The sequence below is a fragment of the Lynx canadensis genome, chromosome B4, assembly GCF_007474595.2.
Source record: "Lynx canadensis isolate LIC74 chromosome B4, mLynCan4.pri.v2, whole genome shotgun sequence".
Taxonomy (NCBI): Eukaryota; Metazoa; Chordata; class Mammalia; order Carnivora; family Felidae; genus Lynx; species Lynx canadensis.
In genome coordinates, this window is record NC_044309.1 from 99,418,984 (window position 1) to 99,439,989 (window position 21,006).

Here is a 21,006-nt window from a genome sequence, read left to right on the forward strand (position 1 = left end):
GATTTTCAAATAACACTATCACCATACAAAAAAAAAATTTGTGGGGCGCCTGGGTGGCGCAGTCGGTTAAGCGTCCGACTTCAGCCAGGTCACGATCTCGCGGTCCGTGAGTTCGAGCCCCGCGTCAGGCTCTGGGCTGATGGCTCGGAGCCTGGAGTCTGTTTCCAATTCTGTGTCTCCCTCTCTCTCTGCCCCTCCCCTGTTCATGCTCGGTCTCTCTCTGTCCCAAAAATAAATAAACGTTGGAAAAAAAAAAATTTCAAAAAAAAATTTGCTAAGATTAAAAAAAAAAAAAAACAACAAAGGGCACTGCACCAAATAATACTTAAAAGAGATACTTTTTATTAGAACAAAGTTGCTGATCGGCTAGATAGCAACATAGGAGAAATTTAACAAATATTAAACAGTTCATAGAAATATTCTTTGAATATAATATATTGTCCTATACCAATAGCAGCCATGGTGAAAAGGTCTTAAATTTCCCTTTCACTCAGAGGCAGAGAGAATTTTCCAAAGATGGCCATCTTCCCACTGAGAAGTGGGGTCCATATCTCTTCCCCTTGAAGTTTTTTTTTTTTTAATTTATTTATTTTGAGAGAGAAAGTGCAAGTGGGGGAGGGTCAGGGACAGAGAATCCCAAGCAGGCCCTGTACTGTCAGCGCAGAGCCTGACATGGGGCTCAAACTCATGAAGCGTGAGATCATGACCTGAGCCGAAGTTGGATGCTTAACCAACTGAGCCACCCAGGTGCCCCTTCCCCTTGAATCTGAGTGAGCTTATAACTCTTCAACTAATAGAAAATGGTGGAAGTCATGTAATTTGACTTCTGAGACCAGGTCATGGATGGCAATACAGCTTCCACCCTGGTCACAACAACACTTGCACTTGGAACCCTAAGCCACCAAGTAAGAAGTCTGACTACCTTGAAGCCACTATGCTGTAAGGAAGCCAAGCCAAATGGAAAGGCCATATATACTAGGTGCTCAGATCAGTAGTTCCAGTCTTTTAGTCTTCCCAGTCCAGGCACCAGACATGGAAGTGACTGAGCCTTCAGATTATTGGCCCCAGTTGCTGAGTCACTCACAAAGTGCAAGGCTTCCCAACTAAGGCCCCAAACATGATGTGGCAGAGATAAGCCATCCGCAATATGCCCTGTCCAAATTATAGAACCCCTATGGATCAGAACAAGGTTGTTTTTAAGGCTGTGAGTTTTGGAGTAAATTGTTAGGCATACAATTCTTAGTGTACACAACTATAGCTCAAGCTGATACATGCTTTGTGGTATTTTGTAATGTTTTAATTTACTGAGAAATTTCTATCCATTTACTCAATATATCTCATTTGTTATATTATACCAACAGTTTTATTAATTAAAATTAAACCAAAAAAAAATGGTTTTGTGTGGATTTGGATCTGCCCAGGCTGTCTTTTGATGAATTCTGTGTTCTTATATTTATTTTTTAATAAGGAACTAAACTGTGTTCTTTGTTCAATATTTATAGCACAGATCTTCTTTAATTGGGTGATACCTTTTATCCCTACTAACCTTTAGTTTGAATTCAAGTATTGCACTGTATCCAGTTTTTTGACACGTAATATTGACTATTCCACCAAGCTCCAGTGTCATTGTGCCATAAAGAATTCCTAAAGAAAAAAAACAATTTCGACAAAAGGTTGGAGAGAGCGCAACACTGGCTAGTAACCAGCAGAACTTTATAATCTAATCTCTTTCTAGGAAAAACCAATAATTCAAGAGCATTCTGTCCCACCCAATAACAATCAGTAGCATACACATAAAGTTGTTTCTGTAGGACTTAAATACAGGATACAATTATTTACAGATTCCATTCCATTTGTAGATGGAACTATTTCAGAATTCACATTCTTACTAAAATATATTAGCAATCCCCAAATAAATACTCACAGCACTTTTGTAATCATTCGTGGACATGCACAGAGTGGTGAAAAATTTGAGTTGTCCAATGTGCAAACTGCCAGCTGAGGTTGAACAAGGTAACACTGCCTTCTGGTTTCATCTCTCATTTGGTAAACAAGTGCCTTTTTTGCAGTATATTTAAGTGCCACATTTTTCACATTTTGGTGCTTTTTGTTGGGGATTTTGTTGTTTAAAAATGACCCCCAAATGGAGTGCTAATGTACTGTATAGCATTTCTAAGTACAGAAGGCTATAATGTATCTTGTTAAAGCTTGACTCAGGCATGAGTTATAGTGCTGTTGGCTGTCAGTTCAATGTTAATGAATCAATAATATATAATAAGGCGTCTTTGAATAGAAACAAGGTTAGGTATTGACTGATTGATGAAAATGTGTCAAGAGGCTCACAGGAACCTAGCCTTGCGTTTCCCCTAGGATCAATAGTTTAGTATTCTTTAAAACAGTGTTTGTGATGACTTTATGGAACATAGCTATTACAAATAACAAGAATCAACTGTATAAATAAGACAAACATATAAAAAATTCCCTCAAAAATAGGTTCTGTGGTGAAAAATCGAGAAAATTCATTTAACTCTGTTAAACTGTGTGTGTTCTTGTATGAAACTGTTAAAGCTGCCTTTAATATGCAAATGTACAATGTTAATTTCCAAGAGGGGACCAGACTATGCAATGTTTCTCATACTTATTTGGCTATGGAACTCCTTTTGTAAAGCAATTTGTGAGATTAATGATTTGGGGAACACATCTTAGAAAATACACAAGGATAGAAAGCAATCATTATTTCCTATGCTCACTCACAAAGGGGTTATTATAATCTCCTTTTTCATGCCAAAAAAAAAAAAAGCCACTGGCACTGGGTATCTATATAAAATATCATTTTGTTTATTCTAAATGATATAAAATTTAAAAATATATTTCTTATCAATTCCTTTCATAATTTCAGATATTTCACTTCATGTCTATTTTAAGAATCACACATGAAGCTCTAAGAGTTATCCAGCCTGAGGCCACAAGGTGGCCACTCCTGTACTTCACACAAAGTAGGTCCATGTTACAGTTGATAGGAGTCAACTAGCCTAGAGTTTAGTCTCAACGTTCTTACTAAGTAGCTGATTTGGCCTTAGGTAAGATTCTTAAAACTCTCGGTTTTTGTTTCTGTGAAATGAGGCCACATTAAATAATTTCCATGTTTACATGAATCAGTCCCTAAAAGAGGATAAGTACCCAAAAAAGTTATTTTTAAAAAATGGGCTAGAAAGGAGTATACAGATAATGACCAAGCTGATGCCCTATAGTGTAGTAGTGCAGGTCACAAAGATCTTGACTCTGCAACATCCTAGCTATGTGATCTCTGGCAAATTAACTTCTGTGTGCCTCATTTTCCACATCCATAAAACAGAGACAATATTATCTACTTTATAGGGCCGCTGGAATGATTAAATGAGTTGATAAATGTAAATGCACAGAATGGCCGGGTACCTGGCCTGTTGTAAATGATAGTTTAGTATCTTTATTTTAATTTTAACTATCTTTAACAATGGGGGGAAAGTATAATACATTAGTTTTTAAGAAATTGCCAAATGAGAATAAGAAACATTTTTAAAGTATTTAGTACACTGAGAAACAGGAAATTAAAATTTTAATAGGGGGTGGTAGTACAAGAAAATGAAAATCACTTTTGAAGATTTTGAAATAATGGGCAGTTTCATCAATTTTAAAACCTGCACATTAGGCAAATGAAATTCGATTATTATAAATCAGCCTCTTCCAACTAGGTATGTTTTATAAAAAGTCTGATGTAAGTGAATTAATTCACCACAGAAATATTCAGCAGATGATAGCAATAATCTTCAGTACCTATAAACCAAGGACACTTTCAAATGAAAGGCTGACTCCATCAATCAGAAAACACAACAGATTACAGCCATATACATTTACTTAAACAGGTTTAAGGAATATCTAACTCAAGCATGGGAAATACTTACCTTTACAATGAGCATACGGCATTGTCATGACATAATCTTCGCCTCTATTCAAGAAAGTTAATCGTGCTTCTCCTTCTAATATTGCGGATAATGAATTTCCTAAATTAAATATTATTTATTAAATTTAACAAAACCAATGCAACCAATTCAAAATAAAATATATTTAGGACACCCTTCATAGATCTACAGTGGAATGTCTTAAAAACGTCTCAATCTCAATGTGCCCAAATATATATTTGTTATCTTATATCCAAAACATACATGACCCATATTCCTGGTCTTATAAAATGAGCACGTTAAAAAGGTACAGTTATGTGCTTATTATGTTATTTTATATGAGGCTCTTAAAAATCTTAGAAGTGTGGGACATGCAATAAAACATTGCTTTATGGTATGGCTTAATGTATCTAATATTTAAATAAAAACATTATTATTTATCTGCAAGTTACATAGTTAAGTCCCAAGCTTTAAGTACTAAAACGGACACAATACTACTATAGATAATTTAGAAAAAGAAAACATAAGCACAAACCATCAAAATGCAATTGATGATAGAATTTCATGGTATTTTCTTCTAGCTTTTCTCCCAAGTGTATTTTTCTTTTCCCCTATCATCAGTTTTACTGAGGTACAATTTACATACAATAAGTGACCCACTTTAAGTGTGTATTTTTATACTCTTGACAACTGTATACAGTCACGTAACCATCACCATCACAATCAAGATATGGAACTTTGCATCAGCCCCATAGAGTTCCCCCTTCCTCCAGTCTCAGGAAAACACTGGTCTGTTTTTTATCACTGTAGTTTTACCTATTCTAGAATTTGTATAGATGGAATCATAAAATAGTTTACAGTGTCTGACTTCTTTTACTTAGCAAAATGTTTCCCAGATTCATCCATGCTGTCGTACCAACATTTCATACCATTTTAACAACATTTATTTAAATTCTCTTTAATTTCCTCACCAATACTTTTTAGTTTTTCAGTGTACAAGTCTTATACATCTATTATTTTATTCCTGAATATTTTATTTTCACATAGTATTATAATTAATGAGTAGTTTTTTAAATTTCATTCTGCAAGTGTTCATTTTGAGTATACAGAAATACAATTGACTTTTTATTTTGGCCTTGTATCCAGCAACCTTACTAAACTCATTTATTAGTTCTAGTAGTGCTTGGTATACTCTTGAGAATTTTCTATATAGATTAGGTATGCATATGGTTTTTAACTTCCTCCTTTCTAATCTGTATGCTTTTTCTTTAACTTGCCTACTGCATTGGCTACAACCTCTAATAACAATTTTATAAAGAAGTAGTGAGAGTCAACATCTTTGCCTTGTTCCTGGTCTTAAGTAAAAATTATTTAATTTTCACCTTAAGAGTATGAAGCTGGCTATTATTTTTCACAGATACCTTTAATCTAGTCCTAGTTTGTTAAGAGATTTGATTATGAGTGGGTGTTGAAATTTGTCGAATGCTTTTTCTGCATTTATTAAAATATAGTTTTCTTTTATTCTATTAACATGAACTACACCAATTTTCAATGATATACCAACCTGTGCCTTTAAGATAAATCCCACTTGATAAACTGATCATGATATGTATCATTTTAATATATCCTTTTATGTGTATACTACTCTTCATAAATACTGATTTGTTACTAATTTGGTAAGGATTTTTGCATGTACTATATATTCATGAGAGATAATCATATGTACTTTTCCTATAATATCTGGTTTTGGGATTAGGGTATATAGGCCTCATAAAATGAGCTGAGAAACATTTCCTCTTATTTTCTATAAACAGTTGTATAGAACTGGGTTTTTCTTTTGTTTTTGATATTATTTCTTTGGTATATATTTTGGTATTATATACATTAAATTTTTTTAATGATTTTTAATTTTTTTCTTCCAAAAATTTTTTTTAATGTTTATATATTTTTGAGACACAGGGTGCCAGTGGGGAAGGGGAAGAGAGAGAAGGAGACACAGAATCTGAAGCAGGCTCCAGGCTTCAAGCTGTCAGCACAGAGTCTGATGAGGGACTCGAACCCATGAACCATGAGATCATGACCTGAGCCGAAGTCTGATGCTTAACTGACTGAGCCACCTAGGTGCCCCATAATATTTATTTTTGAGACAGAGAGAGACAAAGAGCATGAGCAGGCGAGGGGCAGAGAAAGATGGAGACACAGAATCCGAAGCAGGCTCCAGACTCAGAGCTGGCAGCACAGAGCCCGATGTGGGGCTCAAATTCATGAGCCGTGAGATCATGATCTGAGCCGAATTCGGACGTTCAACTGAGCCACCCAGATGCCGTGGTGTAATTTCTTCTTTAAATGTTTAGAAGAACGGGGCGCCTGGGTGGCGCGGTCGGTTAAGCGTCCGACTTCAGCCAGGTCACGATCTCGCGGTCCGTGAGTTCGAGCCCCGCGTCGGGCTCTGGGCTGATGGCTCAGAGCCTGGAGCCTGTTTCCGATTCTGTGTCTCCCTCTCTCTCTGCCCCTCCCCCGTTCATGCTCTGTCTCTCTCTGTCCCAAAAATAAATAAACGTTGGAAAAAAAAAATGTTTAGAAGAACTGAAAACATCTGGAACTGGAATATATCTCTGAAGGAAGACTTTAAATTACTAATTCAATTTCTTTCCCTGATTTAAGACTATTAAAATTTTATGCCTTTTTTGGGTCAGTTTGGTAATTTTTATTTTTCAAGGGATTTGCCCAATTCATCTAAGCTGTTCTAAGGAACATTATTGTTCATAATGTTTCCTTATCATTCTTTCAGTATCTGTAGGATCAGTAGTGATTCTGCTCATTTATTCCTGATTTGTACCTTTTTTTTGATCAGTCTACAATCAACTCTTATAATTTCTGATTTTCTGTACTGTTTGTCTACATTCTACACTGACGTCTGCTCTTATTTCCTTTCTTCTACTTAGTTTGAACTTAACTAGCTCTTTTTCTAATTTCATAGGGTAGATCACTGATTTAGATCTTTCTTCTTTTCTAACTTAAAGTTATAAATTCCCCTCTCAACACCACTTTTGCCGCATCTCACCAATTTTGGTATGTTGCATTTTTATTATCATTTAGTTTAAAATATCTTCTAATTTCTCTTGCAATTTCTTCTTTGGTCCATGGATTGTAGAAGTGTGTTGTTGAATTACTAAATATTTGGAGCTTAACTTGGTATCTTATTATTCATTTCTAATTCTATTTCCTTGAGGGGCGCCTGGGTGGCGTCCGACTTTGGCTCAGGTCATGATCTCACAGCTCATGAGTTAGAGCCCCATGTCGGGCTCTGTGCTGACAGCTCGGAACCTGGATGAAGCCTGCTTCGGATTCTGTGTCTCCCTTTCTCTCTGCCCCTAACCCACTCGCATTCTGTCTCCATCTCTCTCAAAAATAAACATTAAAAAAAAATTAATTCTATTTCCTTGAGGTTGCAAAACATACTCTGTATGAATTCTTTTAAAATTTATGGAGAGTTATTTTGTCATCAAATATCATCATTACCAGTGAAAATACCATATATATACTTAAAAATAATGTGTATTCTGTCATTGTCTGTTGTAATATTTTAGAAATATCAATTAGGGTAAGGTGGTTGATAGTGTTCTTCAGGTCTTACATGTCTTTGCTGATCTTTTATCTAGTTGTCTCATGTTCTAGAATTGCCTATTTCTCCCCTTAATTCTATTTTTGCTTCATGTATTTTGAAGTTCTGTGGTTAGGCATACATTTATTATTATGGTGATGTATTAAACCTTTTATCTTTATGAAATGTTCTTACTCTGTTAATACTTTGTCTTAAAATGTATTAATATAGCCACTCAACTGTACTTAATGCTTGCGTAACACACCTTTTAAATTTTTCATTAACTACAAAACGTCAAGAAAGAAACAGAAACTACATGTTAAGAGGAATACACTCTATCCAGATGTCTTTAAGTTTAGCTTCATTTAGACTAAAAAAAAAAATGAATTCCTAGACCAATATAAACTATCAACTCACCTAGCAGTTTCTGTACAAACAATTCAAAAACCAAATGGAAGAAGGAAGTTATCAAAAAAGTGCCCCTACAAGGCCTGAATTTTGTAAATTTTTTCAAAATATAAAGTAACAGAGAGCTCTGATATACACAAATCATAATGTAACAGAAAAAAACAAGGCTAACTGCTGAAGTAATCCCAGAAAGTGAGCGATGCACTTGGTACTCATAAAAATTTCTCAAGTGCAGAACACATGCTCATAAAAGTCATTTATGTTATAATCAGAGGAGGGGCATGGAGGGACGGGAGGTAAGCGGGGAGAGAACAACCTAAATATAGAAGAAAAAAAACCATCTTCTGAAACAAGCAAAATGTAAAACTAGGCAAAAAACCAAAATCAAGACCCCAAACATCAAAACACATAAAGGATACCTTAAAGAAAAATAAAGGCATATACCATATTCTTTTATCAAAAACTATTGTTAGATTTCCCTGTTATAGACCCATCTATGGTTCTCCACTCTATCAGGTAACCAGACCCGTAGTTTCTGTTGACATATTTTCCCAATCTTACAATAATTATTTTTTTTCTCTCAGATTTAAAATTCTTCATTTAATTCATTGATTTTTCTCCATTTAAAAATTAATTTTAAAAAACAAAAGCAATTAAGGTTAAATACGTTCTACTAGTATACAGCTTTAGCCATTTGCTTGTTTGAATTGTCATAGTTTTTAGATTAAGGTTTCCTACAGTAACCATATTTCACTATTTTCCCTTGTACTAATGAAAGTTTTTATTAGTACGTTGTTTGGTCCAAGATTAATTATCATTACTGACTGACCCTGGACCAAGTATTCTAACTGTACTTGTATTCTTTCCCTCTTTATTCAAAGACTAAATAGAATGACCAACCCCTCAGATACAATGAGATAGAACAAAAACCTTCAGTGGGACTAAAAGCAAAAAAATACATTATGCACTAAAATGGCTAAGAGTGGTCATTCCGTCTTTTGATAAATGGTGCTTGTGATGAATTTACATATATGTGAATACTTAGACAAAATGAGTCCTATTTATGAATCATACTTATGAATGGGCAAAGAAAAACACTACAAAAGAAAGACCATTACCCAAGTAAAGATGATACTTAAAATGACATATAAATTCCTTTCTGAAAACAACCCAAGACATTGCCTATAGAAAAGCTCACCAGGAAATACTACCTTCCAGAAAAAAGGTGCAGACTGAGACAAGGGGAAACTCACCATAGAACTTGGACTTAGCCAGGATACTACCACTAAGGCAAAATCCATCCTTTCGGTTACTAACATAAAAGGCAGATATTGGTGGATGATGGGACACCTATTGAACACAGAAAAAAACATAAAATACAGTAACATAAGCATATTATTGTACTATTGTCAAAGTTCAAGTCTTAACTGTATACTCTAATAATTAGTACGAAGAAATGTTTGGTAAGTGGTAAAATTAAACATTGATTATAGTAACCAGCCTCCAAGATATCTCCCAAGGAAACCACCTTCTGGTATTCACACATTAGATAGGCTCCTCTTACAGTGTACCAAACCAAGTTTGTATAAAAGTGATAGTATGTCACTTCTGAAATTAAGCTATAATGCACCATCCATTTTGGTCTCTTTCTCTCTCAGATCATTAGCTCTGAGCAGCCAGCTTCCATGTTGTGAACAACTCTACAGAGAAGCCCATATGGAGGGGAACTGAGTGCTCTTGTCAAAAGCCACATGATGAGCTTGGAAGTGATATCTTTCAGCCCGGCTAAGTCTTTAGATGACTGCAAAGCTGGCTGACATCTTGACTGCACACTCATGAGAGACCCTGAGCCAGAACCACCCGGCTAAGCAGCTCTCAGATTGCTAAACCTCACTGTAGGAGCTAATAAATGTTTGTTTTGAGCCATTAAATTTTGGAAGCCATTTATTTATACAGCAATGGATAACTAATACAGTGGCTATTTTTGTATAGATTACTTAATAGGCTGTAGGAAACAAAAGTTTTAACAAATGTTACTTCAGTAATCTAATATTTTCAAAATATATACACATTATGTTTTCTGAAATGAGTCAAAGCTAAAATCAAACTCTTCTCAAGCTTCTCAATTTAGCAAGGATTTACAATGAACTAAAATGCAAGGTGGCATAATCAATAATTAAAAAATTAATACACAGATAAGTGGTTTCAATTTGAAAGGTATATCAAAATTTCTAGGGAAGAGGAAGGTTTTTCAAATGAAACATAGTCTCCTCATTCTTCTTAAACTTCTCGTGAGAATTATTATAGTAAGGGGTCACTGTTATTGAGAAATAATGTCATATTCCTCAGGACCAGGGAGCAAAGGGGAGGACAGGGGAAAGATTGAGAATCATGAGTAAGATGTATATATGTCTAAATTAATGAAAGATTAAAACCAAGAAAAAAATTTGAAAGATATTTTATCTCTACCCTCAACGTGGGGCTCGAACTCACAACCCTATGGTCAAGAGTTGCATGATTCACTGACAGAGCCAGCCAGGAGTCCCAAAATTAAGAAATATTTTTGACTCCCTACTATGTATACAACAAAAAGAGAGATTTGTAGGAAGGGCATTCCTTCGAGGAGCTGACAATTTGATTAGGGAAATAAATATTCTGTAAAAAGTTAATGTAAGTGTTAAAATAACAGCTTAATGGAGATCACAAAAAAGAATACAGAAGAGAGAAATCAGTGGTAGGTGTAGTCACTTGGATCATGAAAGAGGAGTAGGTTAGGGTTGATTTAGATGGAAAATAGCTAAGAAGAAATATTGGGATGGGAGAATTCAATTTAAAAATAATGAGGCCAAAAAGTACAGTATCTGGTTACCTAGTTGTGAATGCACAGACAGGTCTAACTACTGCCAAAGGTTCAGAAAGGCATCAAATTTGAGATTAATTTAGAAAGATAAGGAAGACCTTGAATGCCAGACAAACAGGTGTAAAATCTGATTTAGGAACTAGGAAACCACTAAACAATTTTGGTCACAAAGAAGACAAAACCAGTGTGGGAGGATGGCTCAGGAAACATAAAGATTTATTTTTGGTCACAGGATTCCATGACCATAATAGTAATACCTATAAGTATGGTATTTAGTCATATTCAGTACTAAATGATTAAGTGCTTACCAAATGTTCACTAATAAGAAAGGTTAATAATCAACAGTGAGTTTACTGAGTTAATATTTTTTATTAAAATATCCCAGTAACTTCTGAACCAGTTTTGTTTCTGTAACATGCACTTCTAATACCTGTTCAGCAATATAAAATGTTTTGCTGTTTGTTCTGGGATGAATCCATAAACAACGGAAAGTCTCACCAAGTATAGGATTGTAAGGTTTCTTCAGTCCCTAGGAAAAAAACATACAAGTTTCAAAATACACATCTGGAAGATTTCACCTCCTCCCAGTCAAAATGGGTTTAACTCTTATCCTTATAAAATTTCACAGTAGAGACAGGAAATAAAGTGAAGTAACTTCAATCATAATATAGGTCTAAATGATTAAGTATTTTACAATTTTTCTAACTCAGAGGCCCTGAAATGCTTTTCAATAGATAAAGATAACATAAAAAATAAAGAACTCATATTAGGCTAAAGAAAGTTAAATATAAACATTACCTTTGGCTTTTTATAGAATCCTGACAAATACCATTTCACTACTTTCTTCAAACGGAAGTAAGGATTTTCTTCAAGAGCAGCCCTAAAAACACAAAATGGTATAAACAAAACTTTTACAAAATATCTCACAAATTCTCCCTCGTGTTTATCAAGTAAACCAACTGAGTATATGATTGGAAAGTGTAAGTCATATTTAAAAAAAAAATTTTTTTTTTTTAACATTTATTTATTTTTGAGAGACAGAGGGAGACAGAGTACAAGTGGAGCAGGGGCAGAGAGAGAAGGAGACACAGAATCCGAAGCAGGCTCCAGGCTCGGAGCTGTCAGCACAGAGCCCGATGCAGGGCTCAAACTCACAAACCGTAAGATCATGACCTGAGCCACCCAGGCGCCCCAAGTATAAGTCATATTTAAAACAGATGGCAAAAACAACCATGTAAATCAGTCTGTAAGAATAACTTTTCATAATCTGGTTATTTTTCTCCCCATTTTTCCCCATTGTTTGATACACTGCCCAGGTCTTTGTTCAAGTAGTTTTTACAAATTCTCCAAACCAAGGTTTTTCAAGTGGGGTTCTGGAGAGCCTTAGATATTGCCAGGGGTTCTGTGAGAAATTATGATTGAAAAAAATGAATGTATTTTGAGATTCAAGAACTGCGTGATGCCTAGTATTTGCAATGATGGGGCAATGGCCAAGCAGCCTCATCAACAATTTTGTGAGAGGTGTTCAGTTCCATATGTCAGAGAAGGATCACGTTCATTTGATTTAGTCTATTCTCAGTCACTTATTTCAATTAGAGGAGATTAAGGATAACTGGTGAATGCTGCCCTACAAGAAGGGAGGACAAGAGGTTGATATTAGCCTCTCCCATGCAAAATGCCCCCCTAGGAATAGGACTGTATATCCCTTGAGCTCCTATTACAAAATAGAGAAGTTTCAAATCACAAATATGAAGTTTTAAGATAATTTAAGTCAATCAGCGCTATTTTTAGCCTTCAACCCTAAGTGCTACCAAATGATTTTCCAGAGTAAATAAATTCGATCATTGTAACAGATAATCAAAGAACAATTTTCATTTTAAAGAAATTTTTAGAAGCCATGACTCAGCTACCCCTTTACCCTTTTGCTATTGCTCTAAACTGCAAAATGTTGCAAAACATTGTAGATGTCAGAAGTGAATTCTGAGTTTTCACATGTATACGTATGCATATATAATACATACAATATATACAACTTCGTACATACGTATATTACAATTTAATTATTTATTATTTCCTTCAAGCATGTCTGAAGGTTCAGTGTGTGATTTTTGAAGATGAAGTGTGAAATGGAAGAGACCAGGCTTAGGTTTACTGACCACTGTGCCAAGTTGAAACGCTTCTCTTAAAGGGAGTAGCAACCTTCTGTGCTCTTCCTATCTTGATTTAAATTCTCTTGCTATTCAACTTTACTTACTATTTTGTATTTGCATAGTTCAGAACGCAAAGCAACATGGAGAAGTATACATGTCTTGCTATTGTCCCATCTCTGCATATAGGCAACTTTTTCCTTTTTTTAGCTTTTTTTAATAAACAGTTTTCTTTAAGCATAAAGAAGCAAATAAAAATACGCAGCCTTCCTTTTCTTAAAAAGATAAAAAAGGAAACAAACCACGTATTTTTTGTACCTTGCCTTTTTCACATACACATAATCCTGGAGATCCCTCCAAATCAGGTTACAAACTTCTTCCTTGTATGTAAATGCACCGTATGTTATTAACCCACCAGTCAACTGTGGCTCAATACTTGAGTTATCTAATCTTTTTCTATTACAAGCCCTACCACAACAATCTTGTATATATGTCATTTTGAATATGTAGAGATATATTTGTAGGGGCTATTCCCAGAAGCAGAATTACTGGAGCAAAGGACTGACTGCATCTATAATTCTGGTAAATACTGCCAGGTTCTTTTCAAAAGCACTGTGCTGGTTTGTGTCACGCAGTGTGGCAGCAGCAGCAGCATACAAGTGCCTGCTGCCCCACAGAGCCTTGGCAACAGGGTGTGTAGCCACAAAACTGCAACCTTTCAACTTAGGAAAGTGGGCATCTCTCAGGAAGATCTCACTGTCATTCATAGGAACCTGCCTCACACTCAGAGAAATGAATTTCTACACAGATAAAAGAACTATAATATATAAAGCAAAACTGGGGTATAAAAGCTTTTGGATTTTGGTCACTGTGATTGATAAAAAACTATCTTTTTGTTTGAATCTGCACTTTTCATATTTTGAGTGAGATTTACACATTTAAGCACTGTTTCTATTCATCTTTGATCTTTGGTCATTTCCTCTACTCCTTTTTCTATTAGGTTGCTGGTCATTTTCATTAAATTTCTAAGAGCCCTTTTTATTTTAGGGAGATTAACAATTTGGGTATGCCTTAATTTGCAAAAAAATCTCCCAGTTTTTCAATTATCTTTTGATTCAGCTTATGACTTTTGCAACGTTCACTAATGCAACTAATAGCCTAATAAAGCAACTAATAAATTTAATACAGATATTGATAAAGAATCTAAAAGCCAGGCCACAGGACCAGAACCTAGCATCTCAGAACACGCAGTGTCTTGAACAGCTGGAATGGGGGCAGCATGTGAAACCTGGAAAGGTGTACATAAAGTTGATGTCTTTTACTGGTTCCCCAAGAAACCGCTGGGAAAGAGATCGGCAGCTCCTCCTCCACCTCCTTTACGCCTGCCTTCCCCAGAATTACATCCAGGATCAGCTGGCAGGAAACAAAGCAAAGATGAAAGTGGGGATTTATACTGTGAGCCAGCAACTGGCGGAGCATTCTGGTTGTGGAAAGCAGCACATCCCTCATGAGCATGCAGACAGGATAAGCACAAACAGAAGCACAAGCCCCAGGATGGGACCTGAACAAGAGCTTAGGTGACCTGGGGGAGAACAAGGAACGCTACCACCTCTCCCCATGTTAGGTCAGGAAACAGGTCAGGGAGCCTGTGAAAGCAGTACTGTCTGTTAGGTAAGGGATAGACTCCTTGTCTTCCTCACACTTGTGATCTCTCAATTCAACTGCATAAATGGAAACATTAGAGCAAAGTATTAAGTATTCTTCTTATTAAGGTCAACTGTAGAACTGGTGGAGAGAGGGACATCTCATTAGAGCCTAGTTTTGGTAAGGCATAACCACGGTAATTTGCACTCTGAAAAAAAAATCTCTTAAAACCATGAAGCATCTTTCATTTTAAGAAATGAGAATCTACTTACTCAGATAAGAAATCTGCATGATAGTAATAATCTGAAAGTTTATCCAGGAAAGAACGAGGTTCCAAAATAAATGTCGGCAGAACCACCCTGGACAGGTCCATGCCAGGACGGACTTGTTTCAACAGTGTCCAGATAAGGCTTTTGTTTTCTTCAGACACAGTTTCTGTTTGAGAAGCCTCACCCGCCTTTAGCAATTGACAAAAAAATACTCAAATATCATATTTATCTCAGACACATTAGATATGTAAAAAAACAGCTGATGTTGAAATATGCATATGTAAGACTATCCCAAGCATTCTTAAAATGGGAAATAACTCATTAGGTAATAAGTCTATAGCTGTAAAACTTAGGTAAAAAGAGTAGTCGTTAAGAGACATCAAAGTGAAGGATATACACAAAGAATTCATTACAAAAAATATTACATGCAATTATTTTATACCATATTCACTTCTAAGAATTAGCAATACCAGGAACATTACAAACTCATGTGTCCTTGCAATTCACATTGTACCTGGCAATGACATTAAGGAGTACTAGTACTATCCTATTTCAAAAACAAACCTGAAGAAAATGTAAACTTTAAATTTAATAGAATTTATTGGTACTCATGTGAGTACACATGTTATTTATAAATCCTGAGATATTTCACGTGTATGCAATTTTTAAAATAAAATAGGTATCATCTAAATGTTCTTTCAGAAAAATAAGCAATAGGTCAAAGAAACATCTTCAATTTCAGCTGAAAATTTCCAAGGATCAGAAAACCAATATCCCTGAAAATCATAGACTTTTACCTCTCCTAGTTCTTCATGGCTCTGTTCAGTGTAGGTAGTCTCCTTTAAAGGCTCCACGGGCTCAGGTTCGATATAAGAGTCATCTTGCCTTTCGGATGTATCTGTGTCACTTTCTTCACTTTTCCCCATCACCTCATTGTCAGACTCATCATGTTCTTGATCATTTTCTTTATCAGATTTATCAGAATACATATCTTGGTCCTTAAAATGCTGCCGTTCAATTTCACTATCATTTAACCTTGAAGGTAAGAAATATTAAGAGAAAGAATAAAAGAAACAAAGAATATTTAATTTATAAATCAGAATGATATGAACATTTATTCAGAATTTGAGTGTCAGGCACTGCTCTGTGTTTTAGATAATTTTACTCAGTTAACACTCAAAAATAATCCTATGAGATAAGTAATATTATTATTCTCACTTTACAGATTAATAAATAAAAGCACAGAGAAATTAAATAACCTGGGAAATATTACAAAAGAACACTCTGAACTCTGCCTCTTTACCATTTAGGGCAAAAAGCTTTCAACAGTAAAGTTTTGGACTTTGCCTTGCTAGATTTTTTTCTTGGTTTTACAAACATCATCACTTGAATCAACCTGTCACTTCTGGCCTAAAGAAAAACTTCCAAGTCAAGATTATCAGATTCTCAAGTGAACTCAAATGAATTATGACTTTCCCTCTGTAAAGGTCTCTCCAAAGTCACTTGAAGTGAGTGAAAATGTAAAAGGTAAGTAATTATATCTCTTTAATACTTGACTCACAGGTTTAATCTTGAGAAAAAAAATCCAAGGAGAACTAGAAATGGATATTTCAGTTTATGGAAATAAACCTATAGCCTAAACAGATTAAGATGCTACCCCCACCCTATTCATACAGTGATTAGGGTTAATAATCTGTACAAAACAGAACTTATAAAAAAAACTCACTTCCAGCTTCAAAAAATTAAAAAAAACTTTTTTTCCAAAATCTTCATTTGGATTCTAACCAAAGAGTTTCTAATAGAAATTCATTCTTATGGTAATTATTTTCTTTCTTTCCCTTTATAATCATGTATTTTTTTTAAGTTTCTTTATGTATTTTGAGAGAAAACAAGCATGCGTGTGAGGGAGGGGGAGAGAGACAGGGAGAGAGAATCCCAAGTAGGTTCCTCGCTGTCAGCACAGATCCCAATGCAGGGATCGATCTCACAAACCGGGAGATCATGAACTGAGCCAGTTAAGAGTCGGATGCTTAACCCACTGAGCCATCTAGGCACCCCTATAATCATATATTTTAAAATAGCAGTCTAAAATTGCTGTCTCTGCTTTCTTATCACCTATTCACTCTTTAATCTCTCATGATCTGGTTTTCACTCCCCTAAATCCACTGAATCTGTTCCTTTAAAGGTAACTAATGACAGCTTAGTTGACAAATCCAGTGGCCTTGTATAATCTTCACCTTCTGTGACTTCTCTGCATTACAGGATTGTGACAATTATTTTTCTTAAAATGGTATTAGTGCCTCGGTTCCATGTAACCGTGGTTTGACTTTTTGAGCTCTCTGATCCTTTTTACTTCCTTCCATCTGTAAGATATTTTAATCTTCCTTGACCCTCTTTTATTTTCTCTGTCCTCTCTCCCCTTTGGCAGGCTTGCCAGTTGCAAGCCTTCACCACCATTTGTTTGATTTTCAAACCCATGCATGCAGAAATAAGCTTCAGACCCATGTTTTTAAACGCTTGGCTGATATCACTTATATGTCCTGGGGCCAATGCATCCTCAACATGTGCAATTATTTAACATATTATCATCTCCCAACATGGTCCTTTATTTTACTATCATCTGAGATTTAAAACTTGTAATCTTCTTTAATTTTACCCACTCCCTGTCCCTTACATCTAGGCAGACTATGTATCTCAAAGGTAGGCCTCCACTTCCCTGGTCTCTGCATCTCTTAGCTCATGTTTTGTCATACAGCCAAATGAAAATGTTGCTATGTTGACTACCTTTGTAAAAATCTGTTATATTGATCTTCCCTCTGATTCCCTAGCTGAATGTTATCTTTCCAACTTCTAAATTCTCCTGACCCTGTATTACCCTACAGCATCTCTCCTTTGGTTGTTTGTGTCATTCTTATCTTCCTATCATTTATAGTTGCCTGGCATTTTATAGGTTTTAAACAAAATAAAACATCTCTCCAGGATCAGAAAGCTAGTATGCTGTTGCACTGGATTCAAATTTAGGATCATATCTGATACATCTCCCTATTTATAATGCAGTGAATAATACAGCAAAGTGTATGTCTCATACACAAAAGAGGCTCAAAAATTTAAATGAATAAATATGTGCAGATGAATTTTTAAGATTCCAAAATAAGAGCATTTAAAAATTATCTTGTATTCAATAAAAATAATGGACTATTTACAGCTGAAGAGCTTCAAGGGAAAAATCTTGGGAAGGGGCGCCAACAAACACCCATTCCTAACTTTGAGGAAAGTAACCTCAGTGCTGTTGGGAATAAGTAGCTTCAGAGCAGAGGCTGAATACTGGGGAAGGGAGGAGAAGTCTAAGTTTCCCTCCAAAGCAACAAAAGAGATTTGAACCTCAACTAAGGTACTTGTTTGTTTCCCAAGGGAAATATTTTTTTTTAGTATTAACTACAATGAATGTTTCAGGGTATAAAACCACAAATAGGATACAGTTCCAACTTGAAACACCTATGGTATAACAGGAGCATTCCACAAATACCAAGCAGAGCAAGTCAAGTGTCATTACCAAAAAAATTAAAAAGTGCTACAAAACAGTAATAGAAGAACAGATTATATCTCACTATTGTGAAGCAAGAAACGCTTTGCATTTGATGTAATATTTGAGATTGGTCTTGAAGAATGGGATTATGAAAGGAAAAAAGAGCAAGGAGGACTAGAAAACATTCTTTTTTTTTTTTTTTAACGTTTATTTATTTTTCAGACAGAGAGAGACAGAGCATGAACAGGGGAGGGGCAGAGAGAGAGGGAGACACAGAATCGGAAGCAGGCTCCAGGCTCTGAGCCGTCAGCCCAGAGCCCGACGCGGGGCTCGAACTCACGGACCGCGAGATCGTGACCTGAGCCGAAGTCGGACGCTTAACCGACTGAGCCACCCAGGTGCCCCTAGAAAACATTCTTAATGGAGGGAACACCATGTATAAAGAAAAGGTATGTATTTGGGAAAGAACAACTACTTCACATTAGCTGAAATAAAGGAAATAACTTTCTATACCTTATTACAGCAAATAAGCAAATAGTAAATCAGGCCTCAGACCATATAATGGGAAGAAAACAGCCATGTTGAATTCTAGATACACCATAAAAATTCTAGGCCTGCCACTAACCTAGTGAATAACATCGTCCCTTCTAAAAACCACCAAATTAGTGGCAATAGCTACTTACTGAAAGTTGTCACCACTGTGGAGATTGTTAGCACGTAATAAGCCATACAAAGTCACATGTGTGCTCTCTGATGAAATGCTCAGGTCATGTTCCTTTCCTTCTCTGATCATTGTACGTTTAAGAAGACTAGAACATTTCAAGGCCAACTCCAAAGCATCCATCCAGCACCTTCCTAGAAGAACACAGATTCATAAGCAATATAGTTCAAGAAACTATAAAAACAAGGATCCATCTTAATTTACTACTGTTAACCTTTAATCATACTATTATTTCTTTGAGAAACATTCACTGGAAAAGTTCACGTGAATATAAAATCTTGCAAGGATTTTTTAATGCAGTTTTTCAGTTTAGCAAGTGCTTTTCACAGACCAAGCATCTAAAAACCATGGGTAAATGAACAGTATATAGAACACATTAGAAAGTACACCTAATCTAAAATAAACACACTTTACTTCTAAAATCTTAGAACATTAACAGGTAGTATAATTCGTAGCTACCAATGAAGGTACAGAAAATACACTAAAGGGGTTATGCTTCTACTATAAACAAACTTATCAAATTAATATTTTGTTTCTGATAAAAGGTCTAACCTCAGGTTTACTACCATCCACTTTACTTATAGGTACGAAAATCTGAAGTCATGGAAATAAATGCCTGTACAATATTGTCATTAACTGCTGCATTAGTAGAAACACTAGTAACTTTATTTTTAAATTAAAATTTAGAACTGTATTAGCAAAATAAAAGTTAGTTGCTCTTAAAATGTATATATATATTTCCATATCTGTTGAAAACATCAGCCAAGTAAAACGCTTTTCATAACATAAGCTTGTGCCTATGACATTTTAAAAATAGTCATCAGGTAAAAGTAAACTCTAAAAGGCTACAAGATTCCCTAGGTTAAGTTAGTCTAAACTATAAAACATAAAAGTGAGGAAGAAATCCATTATCAATTATTAAGGTTTTAAAGTTAGTGTGGCTTTCCCATTAAATAAGTTTTACCCTCTCCATATTGCTTCAAGAATTAAATATTAAGTTACTAACTGCAGAAAAATTTGTATTTGAATCTTCTATATAAAAAAACTCAAAACAGTATATACGTGTATAAATGTTAATTTTTAATAACAAAATACAAATAATATTAAATGTACCTCTAAAAGTACAAAACCTAGTGAGTTACCACAAAGAACACTAACGAAAGTAAAAAGAGTGTTAACATATCAATGGAGGATGAAGAAGAAAACTTTCGCTAATTCATCACTCAATTATACAGTGCTTCCTTCCTATCAGATTTTTGTCTACAAAGTTAATGTTTTTAGTATTATAAGCAATTTATAATTACAATATGTCTGCTCCAGTACCATACTAAAGAGATTTTCCCCAAAGGAAAATACACAGTGGCATATAAAATAAACCCTTAAAAAAAATGAGGGCCAAAATCAAATCCATCAAAATCTGTATTTACCATCTGACTCTGAAGTAGCTCGGATGATCAAGTAACTGCTAGGTAAGGGTTGAGTTATAGATCCAACTGCTTCGCCTTTGGGGCCCTGCAAAGCAAAGCAAAGCAAAGCAAAGCAAAGCAAAGCAAAGCAAAGCAAAGCAAAGCAAAGCAAAGCAAAGGTGTACAGTTCATATTATGAAATCTCAACTTCATATTATCCACTATTACCTATAATAATCTAAAAGCAAACAAGCTTTAATTTTATGCTTAAAAAATATTAGGTAAAGTTTTAAGAAAGTAAGTATTAAGGAAAGTTTTCCTCCTCCAGCAAGTATACATCTTTAATAGAAAGTTGAACAACTTAGAGCTATCATTAAACATGATCTCTATTTATGGTTCACATAGTAAAGAAAAACCTGCAACTTATTATACTAGACCAAAGTTTAATTTAACAGAGAATTTCCATCCAAAAGATACTAAGTA

At 35.2% G+C, this 21,006-nt stretch overlaps 1 protein-coding gene across 2 annotated transcripts in view; it reads right to left on the reverse strand.

Annotated features, from left to right (window-relative positions):
• The window catches only part of OSBPL8 (oxysterol binding protein like 8), a 156,091-nt gene that overhangs the window by 15,848 nt on the left and 119,237 nt on the right, over positions 1-21,006 (reverse strand). For both annotated transcript variants that reach the window (XM_030323280.1, XM_030323281.1), the window contains 9 exons: positions 20,545-20,629; positions 19,080-19,251; positions 15,668-15,905; positions 14,874-15,058; positions 11,609-11,690; positions 11,241-11,339; positions 9,204-9,300; positions 3,942-4,040; positions 1,547-1,644 (listed from right to left, as the gene is read on the reverse strand). In XM_030323280.1, the coding sequence (XP_030179140.1) occupies positions 1,547-1,644; positions 3,942-4,040; positions 9,204-9,300; positions 11,241-11,339; positions 11,609-11,690; positions 14,874-15,058; positions 15,668-15,905; positions 19,080-19,251; positions 20,545-20,629 (1,155 nt within the window). The remainder of the gene's footprint in view (positions 1-1,546; positions 1,645-3,941; positions 4,041-9,203; positions 9,301-11,240; positions 11,340-11,608; positions 11,691-14,873; positions 15,059-15,667; positions 15,906-19,079; positions 19,252-20,544; positions 20,630-21,006) is intronic.